The sequence below is a fragment of the Falco biarmicus genome, chromosome 4, assembly GCF_023638135.1.
Source record: "Falco biarmicus isolate bFalBia1 chromosome 4, bFalBia1.pri, whole genome shotgun sequence".
In the NCBI taxonomy this organism is placed as follows: Eukaryota; Metazoa; Chordata; class Aves; order Falconiformes; family Falconidae; genus Falco; species Falco biarmicus.
The window spans coordinates 66,295,016-66,314,985 of record NC_079291.1 but is presented as its reverse complement, the minus strand read 5'-3'; the positions used below and the strand labels follow the sequence as shown (position 1 = coordinate 66,314,985).

At 62.9% G+C, this 19,970-nt stretch overlaps 2 protein-coding genes across 3 annotated transcripts; one reads left to right on the top strand and one right to left on the bottom strand.

Moving 5' to 3' along the window:
- The first annotated feature begins 1,118 nt into the window (after positions 1-1,118).
- On the top strand, positions 1,119-6,563 carry CNN2 (calponin 2). 2 transcript variants are annotated; one of them, XM_056336885.1, is made up of 7 exons: positions 1,186-1,344; positions 4,528-4,649; positions 5,026-5,092; positions 5,202-5,339; positions 5,488-5,604; positions 5,911-6,057; positions 6,135-6,563. In XM_056336885.1, exons 1-7 carry the CDS (start codon positions 1,282-1,284, stop codon positions 6,399-6,401), a joined length of 921 nt encoding a protein of 306 aa, XP_056192860.1. In that variant the 5' UTR covers positions 1,186-1,281; the 3' UTR covers positions 6,402-6,563. The 2 variants fall into 2 exon arrangements, with proteins under 2 accessions (XP_056192859.1, XP_056192860.1); XM_056336884.1 differs by lacking the exons at positions 4,528-4,649; positions 5,026-5,092; positions 5,202-5,339; ... (1 more) ...; positions 5,911-6,057; positions 6,135-6,563 and adding an exon at positions 1,809-4,521 and having other exon boundaries at positions 1,119-1,344.
- A 3,471-nt stretch (positions 6,564-10,034) lies between these two features.
- On the bottom strand, positions 10,035-19,144 carry ANGPTL4 (angiopoietin like 4). The gene is made up of 7 exons (XM_056336883.1): positions 18,602-19,144; positions 17,886-17,996; positions 17,276-17,405; positions 12,864-12,977; positions 12,680-12,775; positions 12,127-12,402; positions 10,035-11,564 (listed from the first exon to the last, which is right to left on the bottom strand). The coding sequence occupies exons 1-7, from the start codon at positions 19,139-19,141 to the stop codon at positions 11,383-11,385; spliced, it is 1,449 nt and encodes a 482-aa protein (XP_056192858.1). The 5' UTR covers positions 19,142-19,144; the 3' UTR covers positions 10,035-11,382.
- Positions 19,145-19,970: the final 826 nt, after the last annotated feature.

Genomic DNA, 19,970 nt, shown 5'->3' with positions numbered 1-19,970 from the left:
GGCTTCGCTGCCGAACCTGAAACAGGAAAAAGCCAAATATTCACCCAAGCCGGGGGGAAGGGGGACCCCGGCTGCCCCCCCGGGGCTCGGGCCTGTTCCCAGCCTTGCAGAGAAGATGCTGGAGCTCTTGGGGGCTGTTTGCAAGGGTGGGGGTTCAGTGCTGCACCCCTGGGCTGCATGGGGGGGGTAGGGGGTGGTCAGAGAGCCCTGCTCTGTGGGAGCAGGGCTGACACCTGCGGGACCCCAGGCCTCTGTGGGGTTCACTCCTGTTTGGGGGTGTCCAACAGTCCAGGGAGGACGAGCCCCCTCCCACAGGGCACTGCCAGAGGGGGTGTGAGGGGGGGGTGGGCTGCAGGGCCCTGGGCCCCCACCCGCGGGGTGCTCCCAGCTCTGTCTCCCGTGGGCTCCGTGGCACTGCCAGGATGGGCCGGCCCTAGCTGCCCCCCTGGGGTCCTTGCGCTGCCCCTGGCCCCCACCCGTGACACCCACCCGTGGGGTAACGCAGCCCCTCCACCGCCCAGAGCACCTGGATAAACCCCGGGAGCGGCTCGGCCGCGGGGTGCCATTCCCGCAGCGTGCGGACCCCCTGCCGCTGCCCCCCGGGCTGCCCGGGACCCCACGGCGGGGCCGCGTCTAGCGGGCCACCTGCCGGCAGCGGGGCTGGGGGTGGCCGGCCCGGGCCCGGCTGCGGAGGGTTCCGGGGGTCGGGGCGAGGGGAGCGGGGGGGGGTGTACTGGGTTGGGGGGGGGAGGTGTGCGCCTCCGTGTGCCCCGCCTGTGCGCGTGGCCGCGGGTGCGCGTGGCCGGCGGCGCCCGTGGGTGGGAGTGCGGGCCGGGGTGCGCGCATCTGTGTATGCGTGTGTATGGGGTGATGCTCGCCCGTGTGCCTGCCTATGGCGGTGGGGGGGGTGTAGGGGTGGGGGGGGCCTACCTACGGGGGGGGGGGGGGGGTGTAGGGGGGGGGGGTGTAGGGTGTGTGTGTGTGTGTGTGTGTCTGTCTATAAGTGCGTGCCCGGGACGGGACGGGACGGGACGGGACGGGACGGGACGGGACGGGACGGGACGGGACGGGACGGGACCCGGTCCCCAGTGTCGCCGCGTCAATCCTTCCCCCCCCCCGCGCCGGCGCTCCGGCCGCTCCTGCCCTTATTTGGGCATTTCGTCCCGTCCAATCAGCGCGGGGGGGCCGGGGCCCGGTCCCGCCCCGCCCGCCCCGCCCGCCCCGCCGCGCCCCGCGCCCCGCGCCCCGCTCCGGTACCGGTTCCGTTCCCCGCTCCCCGCCATGAGCAGCTCCCAGTTCAACAAGGGACCGTCCTACGGTCTCTCCGCCGAGGTCAAGAACAGGGTGAGCCGCAGCGGGGGTCCGGTGCCACCGGGCGAGGGAGAGTCGGGGATCGGGGGGGAACGGGGCCACCGGGCGCTGCGGCTCCCGGTGCTCCCGGTGGCCTTGGAGACCCGGCATCCCGGTGCCTCTGGGGAGTCTCGGTTGCATCCTGGGGTCCTGGAGAGTCGGGGAGTCCCGGTGCACTCCGGGCATGTGGAGCCGGAGGAGTCCCGGTGCCACCGGGCGGACAGTAGAGAAGTCCCAGTGATAGAGATCGGGGGGTCCCGGTGCCACCGGCGAGCAGAGAGCCCGGGGTGCCGGGAGGGCAGAGAACCGGGGGGCTGTGGGAAGAGAGGGAGCCGGGAGGATGCGGAACAGGGCATCCCGGGAGGATGGGGAGCCGGGGATGCCGGGCTGGGAGGGGTCCCGGGCGCCGGCTGCCTGGCCCACCCCGGTTCAGTGACTGCTGTCGCCCCCGCCCCCAGCAAACCCCGGGGCACCGTTCCCGTCCGGCTGCACCCGGGGCTGGGGGCGATGGCCCCGACCCCCCGCGGCTCCGGACACCTTTCGCTGCGGCTCCCCGGAGCTTCTCTGCTTTCCGCTTCCCGCAGCTCCGCGTCTTCGGGCAGGTTGCTCCGGCCCGGCCTCGCTGGGGAGGGGGCTGGTGGCCCCGGTGGGACTCGGGCCGGAGCAGCCCCCAGCCCACAGCTGCCCCTCGGATACCCCCGGCCGGGCACCCGCGGGGCACCCTTGGCCACCCAGGCCTCGCACACCCGAGCCACTCGCCCGCCGAGCTGCCACCGAGCCGCCGCGGGGCCGGAAGGGGAAAGGGGAACCGTGTTGGCCCCCCGGCCAGCAGGCAGCTGCCCTGGCTGCCGGCACCCCCTGCCCGGGCAGCTCAGCCCTCCCCTCCCCCACAGTGCCGGAGGGGGCTGGGTGCTGGCGGGCAGCGCTGGGTGCTCGAGGTGCCACCATCGCTGCCTTCGCTGTGCCCCTTGCAGGGGGCTGTGCTGCTGTGGCGGGGGGCTCTGGCACTATGGGCACAGGGGTCCCGCCGGGCTGGGGGCAGCAGAGCGGGCGCAGCAACCCCTTCCCTTGGCTGTGCAGCCCGGGGCTGTGGTTGGGGCTGGGCTCCAGGGACCGCTGCCACCCCGGGCAGCAGCCACAGCGCTGGGCTGTGCCCGGCCCTGGGCGAGCAGAGCTTGAGCTGTGGTCACTGCTGGCCCTGGGGCAGCTGGCCGGTGGCCCTGCGTGGCTGTGCCCTGCCCGGTGACATGGGAGCTGCTGGGATGGGGACGGGACTGGGGCAGGGAGGAGAAGGGGTGATGAGCCACTGCCCGCACCGCTGCCAGGACTCGGCCACGCGTGGCTGCGGGGATGTTGCAGCCGTGGCTGGGGCTGAGCTCCCCTTGCTCAGCCTCGCTGGGGATTTGCATTTCATCACCGGGCAAAGACGGGCCCCTGCTTGCACCTGGGCTGGGCTGCACCAGCGCCGAGCAGGTGGACACGTGCTGGAGCCTCGCTGCTGGGTGCTCTTGGGTGCTTCAGCTTGATTCAGCAAGACTTAAGCCAGTTTAACTGCCCTGTTGTGTCTGCTGGAGGCTGACATCACCGACTGGGAACCAGTTAAACCAGTGGCACTCTCCCAGTCCATGCAAGTCCTTGCAGACTGGGCTGTGGTGGGTTTTGCTCTTGGGCTGGTCCCCTCTGCCCCTGAGAAACCCCGGTGCTTGCCGTGGGGTGGAAAAAGGAACTGGTGCTGACAGCCCACGCTCCAGAAAATCAGCTGGCAGGACAGTGGGAAGCCCCGGCTGGGACTCACATGGTGTGGTGAGCGTGACCCTGCTCAGCTGGACCATCCCTGCGTCCCACACCAGCCAAGCTTGCCCTCTGGGGCCGGGGCTGCAGGACCACAGCTCTGCACAGCCCACAGGCATGGCTGGCATTTCCCCACCACGCAGCGGGGCAAGCCCATGCCCATCCCGGGGTCTCCCCACGTCCAGGACCCTGGGGACTCACAGCCCCAGCATGCACCAGGACCAGGAAGGGACAGGATGGGCTAGTGGTCGGTGGCTGCCTTGTGGCCATCTCCGGGTGCCAGCTGAGCGCAGGAGGGGCCAGTCTGGGGCAGGACAGCACTTGGGGCTTGCGGGGGCTTCCTGCACAGCCCCCTCTCTCCTGCCCCAGGCTGGGGTGCCTTTTCCTTCCCTCATAGGCCAGGGATGAGACGACGCTGCCAGTGATGCTGCTGGCGGTGATGCTGCTGGCGTGGGCAGCTGGTCTCCATTTGGGAGGAGGCGTCCACATTCCTGGCATAGCCGTGGTGACCAAGGAATCTGCGGCCAAGGAATCTGCAGCGTGTGTTTGGCCCCACCGAGGGGAGAGCATCACTGGCTGGGACCCCCAGGGCTCAGTGCCGGGCTCCCATGGGCTCCAGGGGACTGGGATGAACAGGCCCTTGCAGGGTGCATTTCCCCCCAGCCCCCGTGGACAGTTCCTCCTCATCCTCCTGCGAAGGTTCAGAAGCTGCCACGTGTGAGGGGCACTGGGTTCTGTGGGCTCGCGCTGGATCCGGCCACACCAGCACCTGTGTCTGATGGCAGCATCGTGCTCATGCTCCTGGCCCCATTCCCGTGCAAGGGGTGCAGGCAGGGGCACGGGCAGGGGCACAGGCAGGGGCACGGGCAGGGGCACAGGCAGGGGCATGGGCAGGGGCATCCCAGTTGCTCTTGCTCCCCAGATTGTATGTATAGACAGGCTAAAACCAGCTGATGGATGGGGATGTGGGAGCCTGGAGGTGGGGGTATATGTCCTCCCCCGTGATGGAGTCACACTGTGGCTTTACTCCTAGCCATGGCTCTTGTCACCTGCCGCCCCCGGAGGGGTCCCCGTGCACCAGAAAATTGTGGTTGAACGAATAGGGGGCCATCCACGCCGCCCGCCGTGCCTGCCTGGCCTGTTGCACCCACCTCACCACCCCGTTCTCTGGGGCTGGGGGTTCACTCCACCACCCTGCAGAGCCTGGGGACCAGCCTGGCACTGCCAGCGTCCCCAAGGCTTCCCAGGGACGGTGCTTGTGACAGGGCTGCTGTCCCCAGACCTCACTGTGGGTCTGTGTGTGGTGGTGGGGGAGCTGTCCCTCTTAAGGGTTTTGGGGTGTCTGCTGGGGCCGTGCCTGAGCTGCCCCCATGCCGTCTCCCCCAGCTCGCCCAGAAGTACGACCCGCAGAAGGAGGCTGAGCTGCGGACATGGATCGAGAGCGTCACGGGGCAGCAGATCGGGCCCGATTTCCAGAAGGGGCTGAAAGATGGAGTGATCCTCTGCGAGTGAGTCCCGGGCAATGCCAAGTACAGCCCCTTGTCCCTGTTCGGATGGGGAAGGAGGGCACCTGCCTTCCCGGGGACCCCCGCCAGCCCTTGGGGTGGGAAGAGTGGGCTGGGGCCGGCCATGCCCGTGCTGGTGGGACCCCCCCAGCTAATGGCAGTCAGAGGTTTTCTCTGTGGTGCTGCTTGGCTGGAGTCACCCCCAAAGTGCCTGTGCCTGGGGGGAGCCCTGGGGATCAGCCGGGACCTGGGGGTGGGGGGGATCACCTCACGCTTGCAGGGGAGACCTGGGCTGAACCTTCCTGAAAGGGGCCCGTGCCCCACCGCACCAGGGGTCTCTGCCCTGCCATAGCCCCCGCTCCCCCCTGCCTCCCCCCAGGCTCATGAACAAGCTGCAGCCCAACTCGGTGAGGAAGATCAACCGCTCAGCTCAGAACTGGCACCAGGTAGGTGGGGGCAGCCCTGCCTGCGAGCCAGCTGCTGCGGAGCCCCAGCTCCACCTCAGCCCCTCTGCCATCACCCACCGGGGTCTTAACCCTCTCCCCCTGCCCCCAGCTCGAGAACCTCTCCAACTTCATCAAGGCCATGGCCAGCTATGGCATGAACCCCGTGGACCTCTTTGAAGCCAACGACCTCTTTGAGAGCGGGAACCTGACACAGGTGCAGGTGTCGCTGCTGGCACTGGCGGGCATGGTGAGCGTGCAGGGGTGAGCAGCTTGGGAGGGCTCCCCAGCTTGGGGTGGTGCCTGTGGGACCCCACAGCCCCCCCCCCCCCCGCCTGCCCAGGGAGAGGGTGGGAGGTCTGGGACCCCCATCTTTCCTCACTGTTCCTCCCCGGCAGGCCAAGACAAAGGGGATGCAAAGCGGCGTGGACATCGGTGTGAAGTACTCAGAGAAGCAGCAGAGGAACTTTGACGAGGCCAAGATGAAGGCTGGGCAGTGCGTGATTGGGCTGCAGGTGGGCTGCCCTGTGTGTGCCCCCAGGGGCCAGGGTGCTGGGTGAGGGCAGCCCCACTTTTATCAAAACCCCAGCTCCGTCACAGCCCCAAGCAGGGCTGGGAGGCCCCGAGGCTCAAGGTGCCTCAGATGTCCTCAGGATCTGGGACCATCTCAGTTCCATGTCTGGCACTCAATGGCCAGGAGTCTGGAGAGGCTGCACCCGGGCTGGGTAGGGGAGCACTGGCTGTGCCTCTGGTGAGATGGGGAGGGAGGGGAAGGGGCACGTGTAGGGAAGCACATGGTCCTCACCAGAACCCTTTGTCAGATGGGCACGAACAAGTGTGCCAGCCAGTCCGGCATGACTGCCTATGGCACCAGGAGGCACCTCTATGACCCCAAAAACCAGATCCTGCCACCCATGGACCACTCCACCATCAGCCTCCAGATGGGCACCAACAAGTGTGCCAGCCAGGTGAGCCTCTGTGGCTGTGGTGGGGAGGGATGGTACAGGGTACCATGGCCGAGCTCTGCTCCATCCTGTCCTTCCAGGTGGGCATGACAGCTCCGGGCACCAGGAGACACATCTACGATGCCAAGATGGGGACAGAGAAGTGCGACAACTCCTCCATGTCACTGCAGATGGGCTCCAACCAGGGTGCCAACCAGAGCGGTCAGGTCTTCGGCCTCGGTCGCCAGATCTATGACCCCAAGTACTGCCCGCAGGGCAGCCAGGGCGAGGTGGCCAATGCCACGTGTGACCAGAGTGGGGACCCCCCAGGGTATCACTACTACTGTGAGGAGGAGGAGAGCTACTGAGCGGGACATTGCCCAGCCCCGTCTCACAGCATCTCATGTACAGACCCAGCGACATTCCAGCCTCTACTGTCATCATTCCTTCTTTTTAAACTTTTTTTTTTTTTAATTATGAAATGAATCTATTTTTCTGAGCAAGGAAATAAAGACCTCATTTCTAGAGAAGAGACTGCCCAATTCCCACAGCCCATGGGAGCCCTGAGGCCCTGGCACAGCCCTAGTGTTTGCAGCACGAAGGTAGCAGATGGTCCAGCACCGAGGAGCAGCATCTCCTCTTGCACAGCCACGCAGATGCGTTCCCACCCGGCGCCCACCACCCCATCCCTGTGATGCTCTGCTGTGGCAGTGCCTGGATCCCTCAGCAAGGAGTCGGGGGCAGCTGCTTCTCGTCCCTGTGCTGGCAGGACCTGGCTCAGCCCTGCAGAGGAAAGGGGGGGTCAGGTTGGTGGGAGCATGGCTGGGAGAGACCCCCAGGCACAGGGGGAGCCCAGGGGGTAACCCAGGGCACTGTGGGGCCTTGGCCTGGGGATGGGTAGTGTGCATGCGAGTGTGTGCATGTGTGTGCACCACCAGCAGCCTTGCACTCTTACATGTTCCCTAAAAGCAAAGCTGAAAATGTGTTTGGGGGTGGTTTTTTTTGGTTTTTTTTTTTCCCCCCCCAGAAATTGTAGGGACCAAGTTTCCAAGGCCCTGGTGGTGGTCACAGGGCTGGGCTGGGAACTGGCACACCCGGCTACAGCTCCCAAAGCCACAGTAATCCACTCGCTGGGCAGGCTGGAGCCAAGGCTGGCTCCAAGGGCCGCATCCTGCGCCGCAGGGCGATGCCCCGGTGTGGGCAGCTGCCAGGGCAGCGCCGGTGCATGGTGCAGCCCATTGCTGTGCCCCTTGGCTGCTTGTCCTCCTGGGGGGCGTTTAATGCAGATGCTCTTATATTGAAACCTTTTTTTGTTGTTGTTTTTTTAAAAATACCTTTTTAACTTAAGCAGGAGATGGTTTCTGGTGCAAGCTCCTCGTGTTGGTGCTGCGATCCATGGGGCAGAGTCGCTGCGTGTCCCTGCGGGGCCAAGCCAGAGCCGGGACCCAGCTGTGGGGTTCACGGTGCCACCGTGTGCTGGTCCCAAGCGTGGGCGATAGAAGGTTCCCGAAGGATGTGCCATCCCGCGACACAGGGCTGGGCGCTGCCGTTAAACACGGGGCAGCCAGACCCTGCTGGCGTGAGCTCAGGACCCCCCCATCGCCCTGAGCGCGGCCGAGGGACCTGCAGGACCCAAACCGCAGTGGGTCCCCCGGGAGCCCCCAGGACCGTGCCCAGCGGTGGCCCTGGGTGCTGCCCACAGTGGCTCGGTGGTCTCAGCCCTCGGGACCCTCCTGGGGCCAGCTCTGCCCCCCAGCCCCGCGGTGCCACCCCGGTGTCTCCCACCTCGAGGCTGCCACAGCCCCGGGGACCCTGATGGGGAAGGGTCTGTCCCTCGGGGGTCAGGCGAGGGGAGACTCAGGGTGGGTGCGCCCCCTGCCCCGGGTGGCCCCGTCCCCCCAGGGGGTCTCAGCGCCCCCCCCGCCAGATTGCAGCGCCTATGGGGGGGCTCCCGCTGCCCCGTGGGGCGCCCACCCCAAGGGCTCGGGGGGGAACGGGGACGACGAGGATGGACCCCTACCCCTCGCACACCCCTTGCCCCCTCCTTTAACAGCCGTTTCCCATGACGTCACGCCCGTGGCTACTTTGTAGCGCGGGGAGGGCGGGACCTCTTAAAGGGGCCGCTCGGTGGCAGCGTGAGCAGGTAAGGGGGGTCCCGGGCCGGGGGCTGCTGCGGGTGGGGGAGCTGTACCACCGGCTGCGTTCTCCCAGCGCTGCCCGTGTGCCCCCCCCCCCACTGTCCTCATCACCCCCCAGGGCTGTCCCCGTGTCCCCATCACCACCCCGGGGCTGTCAGTACCCGCCCCGGGACTGTCCCCATGTCCCCAACATCCCCCCGGGGCTTCCCCCAGCATCCCCCCGGGCTGCACCCATGTCGCCGCGGGCAGCCCCCATACCCCCCCGGGTCCGTTGGTGGGAGCGTGGCTCCGCGCCCCCCCGCGGTGCCGTTTCTGTTGCTGTCGCTGGGGGGCGCTGCGCCCTACGCCACCGCGCCCAGGTGTTCCCAGTGCTGCTGCGGGTGAGGGAGCTGGAGGATCCCGAGGGAATTCCAGGTGGAAACAGGGACCCAGGACCGGCGACTGCAGAGGGGACCTCGCAGGGGCCCCGGAGTGGGACCTGTGGTTGGGGGACACGGGGTGGCGTTGGCGCTGCTGGGACGCGGGGACCTGCACGGCAGGACCGAGCTACCGGGGGAAGCGGCGGCTGCAGCCGCGGGGCCGGGGCAGGGTCCGGATCCGGGGCAGGGGTCCCGGGCAGGGTCCGGGGCAGGGGCAGGGTCCAGGGCAGGGGTCCGGGACAGGGTCTGGGTCCAGGGCAGGGGTCCCGGGCGGGGTCCGGGTCCAGGGCAGAGGTCCGGGGCAGTGTCCGGGTCCGGGGTCCCGGGCAGGGTCCAGATCCAGGGCAGAGGTCCGGGGCAGGGGTCCCGGCCAGGGCCCGGGGCTGGCTCCAGGTCCATGTCCGGGGTAGGGTCCGGGTCCGGGGCTCCAGCCCACCCCCGGCCGGTGCTGGGCGCCCACCGGGCACCCTGGAGGTGCTGGGGCCACAGCTCCTTCACCGGCTGCTTTCCGAGGCACAACATCCACTTGGATCACCTCAGCATCCAGACCAAAACATGGCACTCCAGCAACTGCTGGCACACCCAGGGACTAATCAAGCTTTGAATTAATCAAATGGAACAATAAAAATGTATTTCTGAACACAAGGGTGAGCGGACAGATAGCTCAGAGACGGGTATAATGGGCTGACCCCAGGCTTTTCCACAGGGAAGATGCAGGAGCCAGGGCTAGTCAGGTGCATCAGGTATTTATACAGCTACTCTAGGGGACTAGGGCAGTCTCATCTTTCTGCAATGAGCAATTTTGTCCCCTTTCCTTGACCAGCTGAAGAAGCTCTTAGCACTTCCTCTTTTTCTCACCTCCAGTACCAGGCCACATGTCTCTAATCATGAGCACAGCTGGAGTTTACCCCTCCTCATCTTCAAGGCTCCTGCTCCATCCCCAGTTTAATTCAATTAATCCCCAGAAGTCACAATAAATGCTTTTGGGAGATAGCTGTGTGTGTATGGTATGAGCAGGTAAAAGGGCTTGCCCTGAGTGGGTCTGACTTTAATCCACCCCAATAATTCAGACCTCAGCCTTTGTTCAAGGCATCGGCACCAGGTTTTCCAGCCAGCTACAAGGAACACCTCCCTGGTGTAAAGGTTTGCTGTCAGGGAGCAAGAAAAGCCAGCTCATCAGCACTTGGAAACTTGCTGCCCCAGGGCCTTATTGCCAGAGGGAAAACAAATTTGGAGGTACATAAATTTCAGACTAAAAACTACTGCTGGGGGCTATAGCAGGGATTTATCCCAGAGAGCTCTGTAAGACTGCAGTTGAAAACTGAGGACAGAAGGAAGCAGCGTGCTCAGGTCCAACTCCCAACAAGTGAAGCTTCTGAATCCATAGTCCTCACACATTTCCCACACATTTACTGGTAAACCATCAGGCAAATAATCCAGGCAGGACAGTTACAGGCTTGTTTTTATTAAAAGACTTCTTCAGAAAAGATATTTTAGTACAAAAAAAAGTTTAAAATACACAAACTACAGTTGCTTTTTTTTCCAGCATCAACATTTATAAATTACACCACATTGTTATTAACACTGCATTTAAATATGGGAACAAATTAAACCAGAAAATTCACTGACAAGATCCAACATCCTACAAATGACTATTTACAATATTTAGCACAGTAGTCAATATGACTTCAATAGGGCAGGATGCTTGGGAAGCCCCAAGACGGCAGCTTGGCCCGTAACAGTTTTTGGGGACCTGCTTTGCCCACCTTTCCCCAGCCACCCACCCCAAAGGCAGAGGCAATGCTGTACATCAGGGTATGTACCTGACAAGGCGGTGTGGCTCTGGCAGAGAAACCCTGTTGTCTCCTGGCCCTTCAGAGCAAGTTTTGGGGCAAATGTGCAGGATGGTACCATTCCCACTGCCAAGTATGTGGAGTCTGCTGGAAGAAGGCAGCCCCCAGGCCGGAGGGGGATTTATAGCAGGGCTGGTCCTGCCCAGGGACAGTCACTGCTCTGTACCTGTGCTGTCCTAGTGCTCATCCCAACCACCCTGGTAGGCTCCAGGTGGAGCTTGAGACCCAGCAGCCCTCCAGGATCTGGCCCTTGTGCCACCCTGCAGGATCCCACCCACCCATCATCTCCTGGAGCTGGCAGTGGTTTCCCCAGCTCCTGGCAAATTCCAGTACAGCCAGGAAGGGCTTCGAAGCCGTGGGGGCCAGGGAAGCCAAGTAAGTCCGAGGTCCCCGCCTGCACAGGGTGTCCTTCAGCTTTCCCACCAAAACCTCCGTTCTCAGTGGGTTGAAGTCACCAGAGCAGGGGCTGCACAGATGGAGCTGCCCGAGGCTCGCTGCTCCACAGCCCCAGCAGGGGAAGGGTACACAGGACATCATTTGGGAACAGTGAAAGACAGGATACAGCAAGGCTCCCCTTCCCCCCCCAGCCCATCAAAACCAGCACAGAAGTGTTCAGACAGGACAGAAAGCACCAGACAACTTGAACTTGCCACAGCAGCACGTGGCAGGTTGGAAGACCCTTGTGCATGCTCGGGAGCTAGATCTCCCTGGTGGTGGCTCCTCTTCTGGTTCAGGAGCTCCCCATCCAAGGGTTTCAGCAATAAGGAGCTGTTTTTACTTATAGGGAAGAGCTGTGTCATGCCACTAAAGGGCTGCTAACCAAGGGAAACTCTCCTCCAGGGACTTCCCAGGGAGGGTGGGTTTGTTTTTTCTGTAAACACAAATTGAGGGAGCTCAGGTCTGCACTCCACAGAGAAGGTCAAGTCTCAAGTGGAAGCTTTAGGGCTCTGCTTCCAGTGCTGCAGGTTGAATTTTCATGGTGGTTGACTTCAGCGGGTAATACCTGCCTTTCCATGTCTTCCAGAAGATGCCCTGCTTGCGCTCGTGCCTCTGCCGGGGGATAGAGCGAAAGTACTTCCCATTGAGGTTGGCATGGCCACAGGTGCTGAACCACCAGCCACCTAGCAAGGCAATGAGAGGCAGGGTTAGCCCACAGCACTTCCCAACAGAAAACAAACCCAGGTTCAAGGCAGCTGCTGCCCCTCATTTCCCCCAGTCTTCCAGGGCTTTGGCACCTTACAAGACCACCTCATACACACCCGAGGGGTCCCACGCACTGGGAAACCTTGGCACAGATCCCATCTGACTTCAAGATGCATCTGCAAATCCCTGCTGCTTTCTTGTGTTCAAAACCCCCTAAACCCTTCAGCAGCCCCATCCCAGGCCTGGGGACCAGCCTCTGCTTTGCTGGAAAGGTTTCCAAGCAAGGTGGCAGCCAGCAAAGCTGTTAGACAGATGTTTGGGGCAAAGACCTGAATCATGAGCCCCTCCTGCTTTCAGCTTCCCATCCCCCACACCACTCCTCCCAAGGACACACCTTTCCCAGGAAAGCAGAGGACAAGCCAGGCTAAAGACCACAGGGGTCTAATCCCACAGGGTCAGCATCCCGCTCACGCCCATCACCGGAGAGCAGAAGCCTGAATGGAGAGTGCACGCCACTGGGAAGGAAGAGCTCATACCAACCTGAGAGGTGTTTGGCACAGTTTGTGTCAGCTTTGAGATCGTGGTCACGATCCCGAGTGGAGAAGGGCAGCTGCCTGAAATCCCCGATGGCATTTTCCAGCTCTCCGGACAGGGGTCCCAGCAGGTTGAGCGTGTAGGCTGTGCTCTCACCGCCAAGGCTGAAGACAAACTGAACCACCTGGGAATTTCCCTCCCAGTCTTCCAGCTCAATCAGGAGGTTGTATCTTCCCTCTTGGACGAGGTGATGTATCTTGTCCAGGCCCAGCCAGAAGTCACCTGAAACAGGACACATTGCTTTGGCTGCAGGGACACAAACACGCTGTGCAAAACAAACATGTGAACAGGCTCCAGAGACAAACAGGGACAACCCAGGACACCACTGCATTTGGATCACTGGCACCTGCGGGACAAGTCAGGAAGAACAAGGACTCTTCCTCTGCAAGGAATGCCCCCCCCTCCCCTCAGCAGAGGCCTCCAGGAGCCAGCAAGGTGGAATAACTTATGCAAAGGTATCACTTACCCCATGATAAGATAGACACTGTCATCCACCTACCTCTAAGGTCTCCAAAGCCATCCCTGTAAGCATCCCAAAGCTGGTCAAAGTCCACAGAGCCATCCATGCGCCTCTGGATCACTGTCCAGCCACCTTCTGCGGGCAGGGAAAAACACAGTTATGGGGGAATTACCATCTGCAAGACCACCACGCAAAGTGCTGCAGGACATCTCCACTGCTTTACCTGCCGTCATGTCACAGTAGACTTTGAAGGGCCGAGACCCCACAGGCTGCACCTGGAAAACGCCACTGCTTTGCTGCCCGGCCAGGAAGAGCTGGTGGCAATCCTCTGGGAGCTCTGCAGGGGAAGGAAACAGCGCTGGATTGAGGATGGCCCCGAGTCCCACTTTCTCGGCAGGTTGCTCCTACCACAGCACTTGCAGCCCTGGCCACAAGCCCAGCCAGCTGTGCACAGCGGTGGCCGTGGCTCTGGCCACACGCTAGAGATGACAGCCTCCAACTTCAGCATCTTTAAACACTGTGACCCCGTATCTTCCCATTTATCCAAACACAGCTCCTTGGGCTTCCATCCAAGGCAGAAGCCAGGCGCTGGGCCAGGCTGGGATGACCTAGGCTGGAGAGCATGGCTCCTCATTGAGGAGACCCAGGGAGTTCCTAGCTCACTCCATGTCCACAGCAGGCAGGAGCAGCCCGTTTGGTGTGGGATAACGCCAGAGGCAAGGCAGGGCGAAGCATCCCCACCCCACCCCGAGGCTGAAGCAGCCTCAAAGGGCCTCTCACGGGCAGAAAGAACCCCCCCAGGTCCCGATGTCAGAAAGATGCCTGAGCATCCAGCACACTACTCCTGCTCCTGGCAACTGTGGTGGCCCCAGCCAGACACCAGCCTGCTGGGCAACCTGCCACCAGCAGGCACTGGGCCAGCCTGGGGTGACCCTTTTGCCCAAGGTGCACCAACCGGGGCAGGGAAGGGGTGGGTGGACCCCAGGGAGACTCAGCTCATTGCACAAGTGGATTGCCAGGGGTGAGGCCGCCCCCCCAGCTTGTCCCCCTCCATCCCCATGCTGGCCAGGCTCCCACCTCTCCTTCTGCCCCTGCAAGGACTTTGCCCGGAGCTGCCAGCAAAGCACCATTTCAACAGCGCTGATAAAAGTCCATCCAGGAACCACCACCCGCAGCAGCCGAGAAGAGACTGGGTGGGGTGGGGGGGGGGTGGCAGGGGGGAACCTGTTACAAAACCCAAGTCAAAAGGCTGCAGGGGGATGTGCAGGGACTGCAGCCCCCAGGCTGTCGGCACAGTCAAGGGGCTCTTTGTCAGCCAGGACAGGTGCCCCCGTCACCCCCAGACAAAGAGGGTCTGTTCTCCCCACACGAGGGTGGGATGGATTTTGGTGGCTCACAGCTGCTGCCAGCATGACCCCCAGACAGACGGGAGAAGAAACCTGAAGACAAGCCCCAGGCTGTGCTGGGGTGCTGGCTGCCCATGCAGCCCCCCATGGGGTCACCCCTGCCATAGCCGTCCCCAGGGTCAGGGCTGGCACCATGATCCGGGGTGGCAGCGGGGAGAGGGGCCTCCCCCACAGCCACGGGACTTCATGTTGGGACAGGAGGGGGAAAATGGGGCTTTTGAGCTGCTGAGGGCAAGAGCAGCCCCCACGGGGCATTGTCCCCATCCTTGCTGGGTGCCTGGATAGCCCCGATGCTGTGTTAGGGCAGAGCAGAGCCACAACTGGAGGAAAGGTCAGCATAGGGAGACCGAGAGGATGGCAAAGTGACACCTGCCACCACCTTTCACCTGCTCCCCCTCCTCAGCACAGGCAGCCTCTCCCTCACTGCCTGCAGTGGGACAGCCCCACCATCAGAAGCACACAAAGCCGCCCAGCGTGGCGGGGAGGTCAAGTGTATCCCTGATATCCCCACTTCCTAGGTGAACACAGCCAGGGAAGCCAAACGGGGCTCAGGGGAAGGAAAAGCCCCAGCACCCCCAGCACCAGCCCCCCGGAGGTGCCACAGGCTGCTGGGCTTGCCTGACCCGGCAGAGCCCCCCACCTCCTCTCCCACTATCTCCCAGCATCAGCATAGGGAGATGCCCAGTGGCCCCAGTGTGCACAAGTCAACCCCATCCCTGTCTTTTTTGCTTTTGTTTTTGTTTTTTGTTTTGTTTTTTTCTGGGCCCTGGCCACACTCATTGCACCCAGATCTCTTCTGTTTTCCCTGGTGCAACAGGGACTTTCAAGCAGCTGGATGAGATGCAGCTGCTTGAACAGCCTCAGCTCAATCTTTGTCTTTGAGGAACAGGCTTGTTAGTTCCAGTTGATGTTGCACATCCGTATGGCACCAGAACAACAAGACCTCCTGGCTGTTCTGGATGTTTTTCTTTCCCTCCCCCTTTATTTAGCCAAACAAGACAGAAGAATCAACAAGGCTGGCTGGAGCTGCCCCGGGCATGGCATCGTATTTACCCAACAGGATCTCCAGGCATGAGGGTAGGTCACCAACCTGGGATAAACACCCTTCCCTGCAGAGAGCAGGGCATGCCTGGAGCTGTTTGCATCGCCTCCCCCTCACCCTCCCCAACCCAATTATTTTGGAGTCCCAGCGCTACAGGGAGAGAGCAAGCAGGGCTCTACCTTTCCCCTACTCGGCCAGCTGCCAGAAAGCACAGGCTCTGCCTAAAGACGTGATCCTCTTTCTGCAAGCGATTAAACCTTTCACTCTCCAGGCTGCTTCAAGCCTTCAACTTTCACATGCTTGGCCTCGTGCCATCTCCAGCCTTAAAAAAAAAACCCCACTTGTGTTCACTGGATGCAAATAAAAGGGTCTTTCTGAAAGGGCTGCTGGTGGAGTTCATAGCTCTTCCCTGGGGCTGTGCCAGCACTCTGGCTCTGCCCGACAATACACAGGGAGCCGCCGGCACAAGCCTTCCCCGCGCTCGGAAGCAGCCACAAGCCTCCCCAGGCAGAGGGCACAGGGCTGGCCCACCAGCTACAACATGCTGTTAAGATTTGCCAGAAAACTCACTCGACTTGCTAATGAGAGGAAGCCAATTTGTTTTCTGTCAGTGATATCAACATCAGGGATCAGGCAAGAGAAGGGGGGGCTCATGGCTCAGCCAGGTGGGAGGGAGTCAGGATGCCAGGGATGCTCAGGGTCTCTCCGTCAGGGACAGCATGGCACAAGAAGGTGCTGAGCTCTCACACACCCTACATCACAGCATGCCAGGGGCTGTGGGCCCTTGTTGCCTCCCACCGTGCTTCACAAGGGTTGCTGCACCCAGCACTCATCAGCCAGCAGAGAGCCAACAGCACACCCTACCTCTGCCACCAGTAAGTAGCAGAGACCTGAACCCTGCACTCCAGTTTCAGCACAGCCCGAGAGCTAAGCAGGGGCCTTGGACTAGAGGACCTTTGAAGGTCCCTTCCGACCCAAATGATTCTAAGATTCTATAACACACTGCTGAGGGCAAGTCACAAAGAGCTGGGAAAAAACGTGGGGGAAAGATTCCAAGAGTTTTCTGGCTGGCTAGTGCTGCTCTGACCAAGGGAGACTTCACGTAGCCCCACTGTGGGCTGACCAGTGCACAAGAAGGGTAGTTTAGAGCCCTGCATCCCATCTCTCTCCTTGTCCACACCAATTTCTGCAGCTCTTTGTTCTGCCCACCCAGCTTTCAGGCACACCAGTGACAGCTTCCAGGCTCCACATACAAATTACCATGTGTTTTCCTACAGCTATCCCTGCATTAAGCCCTGGGCAGGATTCCCCCATGCATCCTCACCCTGCCTGGTTTCTGTTTGGCTCACAGCAGACATCCTCAGACAGCTGCACAGACAGAGCCAGCACCACAATTCAGTTGACATGAGAGCAGCTGCTCCCAGCCAGCAAATCCTGCTGGGACACCAGTTCCTGTTGAGGAGGGAGGCTGCATGATGCAGCACAGCTGGGGACCCCTGCTCTGCTGCCCTTCGCTCTGCAGGAGCTCCTCCAGCCCCCTTGCCAGCAGAGAGGATGCTCCAGGCAGAGCCAGGAGCTCCAGATGCAGGGTCCACTCACCCACTCCAGTGCACATTTCCCAGGGCTGTGAGTGCCCGGTGCCTCTGCTGCCCAGGCATTCGTGCAGCTCAGCACCTTCTGCTAAGGATAGCATGAGCTGAGGCACTTGTCTTTCATGTAAGAGCCTTAAATATGAGCCAAGGGAGATGGATGCACAAGGATCCAGCTCTCCTCTCATGATCCAGGGCTCCCTAACCCTCCCCTCCACCAGCAGACAGCAGACCCTGACTGGTGAAGCGAGAGCAGGTGAACAGAGTAACTCTGAGGAGCACAGATCCTCCTTTCCTGCCTGCATTCACCCCCCCACCTGCCAATCCTCTTTGACTAATACCTGTCAGCAGTGTTTGTCCGCTCCTGACTGCATTCTTAATGTCAGGCAGAAAAATTCTTCTTAAATCCTTGAATTCCTGCTGAGTATCCCACCCGTGCTCCAGATACCCTCAGTCTGGCCAAACTCCTAAGCTCCAGTTCTGCAAGCAAATCTCACATCCTGACTCAGGACAACTGTATCTTTTGTTTTCAAGCACTTGCAGCTGCTACAGGTTTGCTCTGGCACAGAGGCATGGGGCAGCACGGCTTGATACTCACTCTGCATCGACACAGGCTCCCCGCTAGCATTCCGACTCTGGTTGGTGAGGCTGTGACTCTTCAGGTTTATCTTCCACTTTGGAGACTGTGTTTTGTTGTCCTTCAGGTGCAAGGGGATCAGTAGATTGACCTGAAAGAACAGTTTTATCTTGGCTCATTTTCAGTGCTGTTACGAGGGGAGCTGGTCAGCCAAGCTGCTGCTCGCTCCCCCATGACCAGAGCTGGGGCTGAACTTCCCCCGAAACCTCGAGGAGCAGGAAATATGTGAGGCTGGCAAAGCCAGAAGTGATTGCGGCTTTTCACACCCATGCTAACGAGTTTAGTCTGCAGATAAACTCAAAGGAAAGAGCCAGGGAGGCTCTGCTCCCACACACCAGTTCTTACTCCTCTGTGCAAATCTTTGGGAAGCTTTGCCATTTGCTACCCTCACACCAATGCTGCAGCACAGGGACCGGGGCCGTGGGCTCCATAGGGTCCCCAAGGCCAAGCAGCAGCAGCAAAGCCACTTCTGTCACCAGAGTGCTGGGCTGCGGGAAGGTTCACACTGGGGTCCCCACAGCACGGGGGACCAGGCTGTGCCTCCCAGCCACAGGGCAGGAGGAGAGCTCACCTTGCTCTGCAGGCTTTTGATCTGCAGATTCTGCTTGTCCAGCTTGTACTGCTGCTGCTTGATCTTCTGCAGGAGCTCCTCGATCCTCAGGTTCTGTGCATCCATCAGGGACTGCGGGCGGGGAGGGGGGGGAGCCCGGTGAACCTCGCTGCAGCGGGCAGAGCCGGGGGGACCGGGACCCTCGGCGGGGCTGGGGCAGTGAGTGCTCCCAGAGCCCCCCGACCCACCGGGTCCCTCCAGCGCCTTCCCAAGGCCGACCCCCACCCACTGCTCCGAGTGTCCCCCTATCCCTCCAGGTGTCCACCGCCCCCCAGCCGCTCCCGTCGCCCCGGGACGGTCGGGACCCGCCTCGTTCTCTCCGCAGCCGCTGCGGGACCCTCGGCGGGGCTGGGGCAGCGAGGGCGCCCCCCGAACCACCGGGTCCCTCCACCGCCTTCCTGAGGCCGACCCCCACGCACCCCTCCGGGTGCCGCAAGCTCTCGCCCCCTCCCGTCGCCCCGGGACGGTCGGGACCTCCGTCGCTCTCCCCGCGGCCGCTGCGGGGATGCGGGACCGGGGCAGCGAGTGCGCCCGGCGCCCCCTGGACCACCGGGTCCCTGCAGCGCTTTCCTGAAGCCGACCCCCACCCACCCCTCCGGGTGCCGCAAGCTCTCTCCCCCTCCCAGCCGCTCCCGTCGCTCTCCCCGCGGGGATGCGGGACCCCCGCTCCCCCTCACCTGCAGCGCTCCCAGGTCCTTGGCGCTCTGGTTGCCGGGCGGCCGCGCCTGCAGCGCCTGCCGGACGCGCCCCTCCAGCTGCTCCAGCCGGCCCTGGATGGCGGCTTTGTCGGCCGCCACCTCCTCCAGGCGCTGCCGCAGGGCCTCGGAGAGGTTGAGGAGCTGCCGGCCGCGGCCCTCCAGCTCCCGCACGCTGGCCCGCAGCCGCTCGCCCCGCTCCTGCGCCTCCCGCGCCTGCCGCAGCAGCCGCCCCATGGAGCTGTTGTGGGCGCTCAGGCGGCTGCCCAGCTCCCGCATCTGCCCCTTGGTGCGGTCCACGTGCTCCTTGAGCCCGTGGCCCAGCTGCAGGAGCCCGTGCGCGATCACGTTCACCTCGTCCCAGGAGGCGAACTGCGCCCGCCGCTCCTTGCTGCCCGCCGCCGCCCGCCGCTCGGCCCCCGCCCGCCCCGGTGCCGGTCCCTGCCCCGCCGCCGGTCCCGGAGCCGCGGCCACCCCCGCGGCGGCGGCGCACAGCACCAGCGCTGCCCCGGCGAGCTGCATGGCTGCCCGGCCGCTCCCAGTGCGCGCCCCGCCGCCGCGCCCCCGCTTATATCGCACCGCGGGGGGAGGGACCCGCCCAGGCCCCGCCCCGCCGCCCGGCCCCGCCGCTTTGTTCGCCCGCCCCCGCCGGCCCCGGGCTCCGGCCGCCGCGCCCGGGGGAGCCTCGGTCCCTGCCGCTGAGCCCTGCCCGCGCCTGCCCTCGGATCCTGTCGCATCCCTGTCCCCAGTCCCATCCCCCTCCCTGTCCCCATTCCCATGCCTGCCCCCATACCCCTCCCAAGCCTACCCCCATCCCCATCCCAATCCCCATCCCCAACCCAATCTCTGTCCCCGTTTCCATCCCAATCCCACCCCCATCCCCAATCCCAATCTCTGTCCCCCATCCCAATCCCCATCCCCATTCCGATCCCAATCTCTGTCCCCATCCCCATCCCAATCCCACCCCCATCCCCATCCCAATCTCTGTCCCCATCCCAATCCCACCCCCACCCCCATCCCCATCCCAATCTCTGTCTCGATTCCCATCCCAATCCCTGTCCCGATTCCTGATTCCCGATTCCCGATCCCACCCCCACCCCCCATCCCAATCCCACCCCCATCCCCATCCCAATCTCTGTCTCCATTCCCATCCCAATACTACCCCCATCCCCACTCCCATCCCATCCTGCCAACTGTCCTGCCCCTCATCCTGCACTGGGGATCCATGTCGCTGCCACTTGGTCTCCCCTCCGCAGAGCCCCCCCAGCCATGGGTGCTGCCCCACCATGTGCCTGCACCTGTGCCCGTCCCCTGGACATGCCCCGCTGGGAGCTGCTGGCCTTGGAGTGGG